This window comes from Nanorana parkeri, unplaced genomic scaffold (genome assembly GCF_000935625.1).
Source record: "Nanorana parkeri isolate BGI_ZX_2015 unplaced genomic scaffold, ASM93562v1 scaffold2728, whole genome shotgun sequence".
NCBI lineage: Eukaryota > Metazoa > Chordata > Amphibia > Anura > Dicroglossidae > Nanorana > Nanorana parkeri.
The window spans coordinates 87,144-94,852 of NW_017308996.1; the positions used below are offsets into that span (position 1 = coordinate 87,144).

General features: G+C 47.5%; 1 protein-coding gene across 1 annotated transcript in view; it reads right to left on the minus strand.

The window, feature by feature from the left end:
- LOC108802215 (myosin light chain kinase, smooth muscle-like) overlaps nucleotides 1-7,709 on the minus strand; it is a 110,345-nt gene that overhangs the window by 87,129 nt on the left and 15,507 nt on the right. Inside the window, exons 2-5 of the mRNA XM_018574084.1 lie at nucleotides 6,041-6,248; nucleotides 5,620-5,668; nucleotides 4,585-4,750; nucleotides 354-519 (exon numbers count right to left, since the gene is read on the minus strand). Coding sequence (XP_018429586.1) covers nucleotides 354-519; nucleotides 4,585-4,750; nucleotides 5,620-5,668; nucleotides 6,041-6,248 — 589 coding nt within the window. The remainder of the gene's footprint in view (nucleotides 1-353; nucleotides 520-4,584; nucleotides 4,751-5,619; nucleotides 5,669-6,040; nucleotides 6,249-7,709) is intronic.

Genomic DNA, 7,709 nt, shown 5'->3' on the forward strand with positions numbered 1-7,709 from the left:
CGGCTCATTGTTAAAGTGTTTAAAGACCGGACTGTCAGCCGCAAATCTGGGTCTGAGCGTGCGAATTGTGGCCGTCAGCGGCTAGTCAATGTTAGGGCAGAACGGGGGAGGGGCAAGACTGGTACAAGACAACAGAAGGGTAACAGTGCCGTGTCAGATTCCTCGCATCACCTTTCATCATCTCGTGGAGTCACCAGGCGGCCCAACCAAGTACTGATGGGGGGGGTCATAATAATCTGGCCACTCGGTGTATATCACCAGCAAGATCTTCCGGCCATAATTCCCAGCTCTGTTCCTGCACACCTGGAACATTTAGGTGTCCCCAGTTCACCTTTGTGGGTACCGGCACTCACCTTGGACAACCAACTCTGCGCACACAGAGCTCCGCCCACAACTGTTCTCCACCGTGCAGCAATAGTTTCCAGCATCTGCTTTGCACACATCCTGTATCTCCAGGTAATGCACTCCAGACTTGTCGCACATATTAAATCTTCCTCCGCTCAGCAGCTGAACGTCGTCCTGAACACAAGAGACGAGCAATCAATATACAGAACAACTATGCAACATGGCTGCCAGGGAAGGGGAATCATTAATATTTCTACCAGTGGCTCAGGAGTCACATGCTGCCCTCAGCTCCGTCTAATGCAGTTTATGACAACCTGATACCCGTCTGTCTGCATTACATATTTCCATCTGTTGTCATTATTATTATTATTATACAGGATTTATATAGCGCCAACAGTCTGCGCAGCGCTGTACAATATAAGGAAGATATTACAAGTACAATACAATTCAAGACAAGGTGGTAAGGAGGGCCCCGCCCCTGAAGGCTTACAATCTAAAAGGGGAGGGGCCAGTGATACATGAGGAGGGAGCTGGTTGGGGATGAATGGTCGGGTGGTCAGGTTGAGGTGGGATCGACTTCCCTGAAGAGATGAGTCTTTAGGGATCGCCTAAAGGCAGTCAAGAGTGGGAGATAGACGGACAGGTTGGGGTAAAAAGTTCCAGAGGATGGGAGAGACTCTAGAGAAGTCCTGAAGGCGAGCATGGGAGGAGTTGACGAGGGAGCCGGAGAGCAGGAGGTCTTTTGAAGAGCGGAGCGGATGGTTAGGGTGATACTTTGAAACGAGGTTGGAGATATAGACGGTGGCAGAGTTGTGGACGGCTTTGTAAGTGATTATTAGTATTTTGAATTGTTATCCTTTAGGCTATTGGAAGCCAGTGGAGGGATTGGCAGAGGGGGTTGGAGGATGGAAGCCAGTGGAGGGATTGGCAGAGGGGGTTGGAGGATGGAAGCCAGTGGAGGGATTGGCAGAGGGGGGTGGAGGATGGAAGCCAGTGGAGGGATTGGCAGAGGGGGGTGGAGGATGGAAGCCAGTGCAGGGATTGGCAGAGGGGGGTGGAGGATGGAAGCCAGTGCAGGGATTGGCAGAGGGGGGTTGCGGATGGAAGCCAGTGCAGGGATTGGCAGAGGGGGGTGGAGGATGGAAGCCAGTGCAGGGATTGGCAGAGGGGGGTGGAGGATGGAAGCCAGTGCAGGGATTGGCAGAGGGGGGTGGAGGATGGAAGCCAGTGCAGGGATTGGCAGAGGGGGGTTGAGGATGGAAGCCAGTGCAGGGATTGGCAGAGGGGGGTGGAGGATGGAAGCCAGTGCAGGGATTGGCAGAGGGGGGTGGAGGATGGAAGCCAGTGCAGGGATTGGCAGAGGGGGGTGGAGGATGGAAGCCAGTGCAGGGATTGGCAGAGGGAGGTTGCGGACACTGAGCGGCTGGTTAGGTGAATGAGTCTAGCAGCTGCATTCATGATAGATTGAAGGGGGAGGAGCCTGTGTAGTGGAAGGCCAATGAGGAGGGAGTTACAATAGTCAAGACGAGATATAACAAGGGAGTGGATGAGTAATTTTGCGGTGTCATTGGTGGGGAAAGGGGCGTATTTTGGAGATATTACGAAGGTGAAGGCGGCGGGATTTGGATAGGGATTGGATAGAAAATAGACTAATATTAAATATTTATCACAGAACAAAGAGTGAACAGACAAATGTTTGCCCCCAAGTACAAAGAGATTTTAATCATAATGGAAGGGATACACAGGTGAAACTCGAATAATTAGAATATGGTGCAAAGTTCATTTATTTCACTAATGCAACTTATGCGGTGAAACTAATATATGAGAGAGACTCATTACATGCAATGACCGTGGGATTACTGTGCTTGATTGGCCAGCAAACTCACCTGACCTGAACCCCATAGAGAATCTACGGGGCATTGCCAAGAGAAAGATGAGAGACATTGATTGCATGTAATATTCTCATTCTCTGAGGTTGTGGATTTGGGGTTCTTGGGGTTTTCATGAGCTGTAAGCCATAATCATCACAATGATGACAAATCACGGCTTGAACTATCTCGCTTGGCATGTAATGAGTCTCTCTCATATATTAAGTTTCACCGCATAAGTTGCATTAGTAAAATAAATGAACTTTGCACAATATTCTAATTATTCCAGTTTCACCTGTATTACCATCAGTACAGGGAGGGATTCTTTACATTACAAAATGTCCTAAAACATCCAAAGTGTGTGAGAAGCTGATCATGGAGACGTCTGTGTCCTTTTTTTACCCGGATTGTTACATTGTTTTGTACAAACAGAAAGTAAAGCCGTTTTATTTTTATTCCAGATCATTTCTATAGAAATAATGTATTTCTGTGTTTTCTGCCTCCAAATCAATAACATGCTGCCTGGGAGACCATGGTAACTTTAAAATGGTTATGGGGGGGGGGGGGGGAAAAAAAGCGCAGGGAAAAAGACACAAACTACTGGAGGAAATCTTACCATTGTGGGAGGGGTAGAGACACAAACTACTGGAGGAAATCTCACCATTGTGGGCGGGGCAGAGACACAAACTACTGGAGGTAAATCTCACCATTGTGGGAGGGGCAGAGACACAAACTACTGAGAGGAAAGCTCACCATTGTGGGAGGGACAGAGATACAAACTACTGGGGGGAAATCTCTCCATTGTGGGAGGGGCAGAGACATTGTGGGAGGGGCAGAGACACTGGAAGAAATCTCTCCATTGTGGGGCAGAGATTTATACATTAGTATGTTACTCACAATCTGGAATACAGTACTGGAGACACAACCAAAAACCAAACGTTGGAGAGAAATTCATACTCAAAGTTGATAATAAAAATATTGTAGAAGAGGGTTAAATAAAACTTTAGGGACACCTGACAATGAGAAATACGCTTGGACCAAACATAAAAAGGATTAGAAACATCTAAAAGGAAAATATTATTCTGAAAGAAGCAGAATCATTTCTTTATGACATTGTCGGGTCCTTTCCAAAGTAAATCCGCGGGCTGACAGGCTGATTGAACGGCGAGCTAATACGACTTCTTTATCTTGGAAGATTTTCAATAGCGAGGGACACATTTCCTTAAATCTAAGAAAGAAACGTAACTTATGTGGTCAGGAGTGAGCCAGACAAAGTGACGGGGGGCTCAGACGTTGTAAATGGGAATCGGGGACAGAGAGTCACCATTAAAAGTCAATTAATATATAAAAGAGAAAGGCAGACCGCGCCATCATGGAGAACACACACCGAGCACACCTACATTCCACAGCACTGTACATCACTGTCTGATCACTAAGCCAGTCACATCAGTCTCTGTACAGAGGAGCTTACACTCTAATGTCCCCTCCCCCACAGTCACATCAGTCTCTGTACAGAGGAGCTTACACTCCAATGTCCCCTCCCCCCACAGTCACATCAGTCTCTGTACAGAGGAGCTTACACTCTAATGTCCCCTCCTCCCACAGTCACATCAGTCTCTGTACAGAGGAGCTTACACTCTATGTCGTACAACAGTATTAGACACAAAAACAACTTTTTATTAAGTCAATAAACCTGCAAGTATGTTTTATGTTCTAAAAGGAAACTAAAAGCATCTGGAGGAGATCATGGGGCTAACATGAATACTCCATGCAGACCCACACAGGGAGAAATTGAACCCATGACCCTAGTACTGCCCCAGTGCCAGCTACCATTCTACAGTTGTCATAGAGTGCACTGTGCTAATAAAAAGCCTATAATAGGTGAGAGTTGGGTGACGGAGAGCTGTGGCAAAATGATAAAATGGACACCAGAGAGTAGAACACACATCTCTATCCACAGCAATCTAGGACCAGCATCTCTCCTGTTACTTTGTATCTCTCTATCTCCCTCTGATCAATGTTTATAAACAATGTTACTTTGTATCTATCTCCCTCTGATCAATGTTTATAAACACTGTGTCAGACGGTCTCTTTTGTGACAGCTGCAGCTTCTACATCGGCTGTATTTACGCAGCAACTCTCTGATGTCATTTTTACAGTTGGGAATTGCCATGAACTGCGAGGGGAGGGGGCCCATCAGAGGGGCAGAAGGACAGGGCGTACTGCACACTTCCTGTGTACCTTGATGACGTTCTTTCAGACGTGTGTAGTAGCAATGTCGGATGTGTACCTTCGTATCTGACACTACGTAGTAAATGTGGCTCTAATAGACAGACCATCTTTGTCCATGATAAAGCCCAGTGCCGCTTACCTTGTGCCAGGTAACAGATGGCTGGGGGCGTCCGGTAACCTTGAAAGAAAACCGTCCGGTCTGACCAGCCGTCACCACACTACGATTAGGCTTTGTAACAAATTTCGGGGGGCTTTCACCCCAAATACTGGGGCGGTTTTCTATCTGGGGGACCCCAAATGGACTTCTGCAAAGAAGACAAAACAATACTGATGGAACAAAGAAGCAAACAGCGGTCACCCTGCTATAAACGAGCACTTTGTTCTCTTGTATGAGCCTTCCTGCAACTTTTAGAAAGTTCTTTTTTTCTTTCTTTTGTTTTAGTTCTCGCCTTTTCTTTACATTTATGTCTTTCTATCATCCAACGGGGATTTATTTTCACTTGTCACTTCGAAATGATGTACCAGATTTATAATAGAAGATTGTCTAAAATATCTCAATAGATTAATATCCTGCAGCTCTCCGGTTATTGAGGAACTACAAGTCTCAGCTTTTGCAACCTGAAGTCCTCCAGCAACTGTACAAAGTGCGTCAGACTGACACAATCAGAACCAAGCGGGGAACTGTTAACCACTTCTATACCATTTCTACCCATTACACAACATGAACTCTGTAATGAATTGATGTCATTTGATCCAGTTGGCACAAAATGTTGGCCAAGAAACCACTCAGGCATATGGACTCTCTCCCCGCGCTGTGATTGGTTAGGATGTGAGCCCCCAGAGAAACATTTCGCATCCATCTATCGCTGACGCAGGGGGAGGTGTTGCTGGACATGGTGCCAATAACAGCCAATTCCCAATAAGGTTTCAGAACGGAGAAGCAAATGCCGTATATTGTACAGAGATGCCACGGGGATCAAATCCAGCCGAGCAGGAGCCTGAGAGCGGCCATGTTTGACAGGCGTCTGGCGGTCCCTGGCGCTGGCACTGCGCTCTGTGGTAATAAGGGAGGGATGTTTTTATTGGAAGGTTGGAACAGGAGGACGGCCGGGCCAAAGGAAACACGGAGCGCGGAGACGAAAGACTTAGCCATTGTCAGTCTGCAATATCTCACCCGGGGCTCCGGGAGCTGGACGGCAGAGCGTACTTTGGAACCGCGCTACCTGGAAGAAAAAGAAGAAGAAATGTAGGAAAGTGATCTAATATCAGCCACATATATAACTATATATACATAACAGACACATTTTTTTCCCCCGCTGCACATTTCTAGTTATTTGACAAAAAGACAAAACAGTGAAATACATTTTTTTGTGTACTGTCACTTTAAAATTTTGTATGTTACTTTTTTTGCCTTTAGTGAATGTGACATTCAGCCAAACATTCTCCAGTGGTGAATCAATCACGGTCATTTAAAACACTTGGACCTGGAAGAACTTGAACGTGCAGTGAATGTTCGGTGAAAGTCACATTCACTGCGGTATATGACCCTCGTAGTAAATGTGAATCACAGATTCGAGCCCATCGGTATTATTCACCTTCCACAATGACTTCGATGGTCACTTGGCGCACTCCCTCCTCATTGGCCGCTTCGCAGGTGTATTTTCCGCCATCCTCCCCGTTCACCTCTTTTATTGTGAGGCAGAAGGTTCCCCTGGCGCTCTGCTCCGCCACGCAGCGTCCACTATCTTGGACTGGCTGTCCATTTCTGTACCATGTGACCAGAGGATCCGGGCTCCCCCTGACCTGGAACGCAGAGAAGACATTCTGTTATATTTCCCAATAACACCAAACAGTCCAGCATCATCTAGTCCTTTCCTCCGCACCCTGACTGTCCCTGGCCCCGCCCCTTTCAATCATGAAGGCTCAGCATCACATGTGGGTGTTACCTAGGGTGGCCTGCATGCATATACACCCTGGCTGGGAACGCCCACTCCTCCAGACTGACACCTGTCCATCAAGGCATTTTGATATTTGCATAGCTCCTCCCATGATTCAGCCCACTGCTTGCAGCAGGGCTGATGCCTCTTGAGAAGAATACTGAGGCAGGGTACTGGGATGTATTCAAGAAGCTATGTACAGCACCCTGCTGGACCCTCCCACCAGCCATGATCTGCCTGTAGAAGCACGGAGACCCAGTGATGATGCCACTGGGTCTAAAATAAGGTGTGCAAAGAAAACAGAAAGGATTTATTTAAAAATGTCATTAGCATGTTGATGGGGGTGATAGGGGACCAGCTAGGACTTGTAGTTCTGGACGTCAGGCCAGGCTGGGAATTGTAGATCTGGATGTTGGGCCAGGCTCTGTGCCACAGCGGGGAGGAGAGAAAGTGACAGCCGTCCAAGCGCTGCGGGAGGAGTGCTGTGAGCGGACGGTGTCTCTCCTCCCACAGCGCTCAGCCGCCTATCACAGTCCGGCAGAGCGGGGTGTGGATGGAGACAGCGCTGTCACAAGAGGCTGAGCTCTCCTCCCCGCAGTGCTCGCTCAGCCTCCTGTGACAGCGCGGGCTGTCTCCGCCCACACCCCGCTCTGCAGGACTGTGACAGCGTGTCAGAGAGGAGAGCGGAGTACAAGCAGTCGGTGATCGCCGAGTGTTTGTAGATAATTGAGGACAGTTACAGTATGGTTACTATATCCTCAATTATGAATGAATGGGAAGTGATCTCCATCCCCTCCTACATCACTTCCTGTCCATTCATGATTGTGGATATAGTAAACATACCATGTCCTCATGTTATCAATGATCAGGAACACTCATTCTCTGTGTCCTCAATCTCTTTTTCTATTTTAAAAGGGAAATATCAGGTAGGTGTGGATGGAGACAGCGCTGTCACAAGAGGCTGAGCTCTCCTCCCCGCAGTGCTCGCTCAGCCTCCTGTGACAGCGCGGGCTGTCTCCGCCCACACCCCGCTCTGCAGGACTGTGACAGCGTGTCAGAGAGGAGAGCGGAGTACAAGCAGTCGGTGATCGCCGAGTGTTTGTAGATAATTGAGGACAGTTACAGTATGGTTACTATATCCTCAATTATGAATGAATGGGAAGTGATCTCCATCCCCTCCTACATCACTTCCTGTCCATTCATGATTGTGGATATAGTAAACATACCATGTCCTCATGTTATCAATGATCAGGAACACTCATTCTCTGTGTCCTCAATCTCTTTTTCTATTTTAAAAGGGAAATATCAGGTTTAGACCCCCAATATT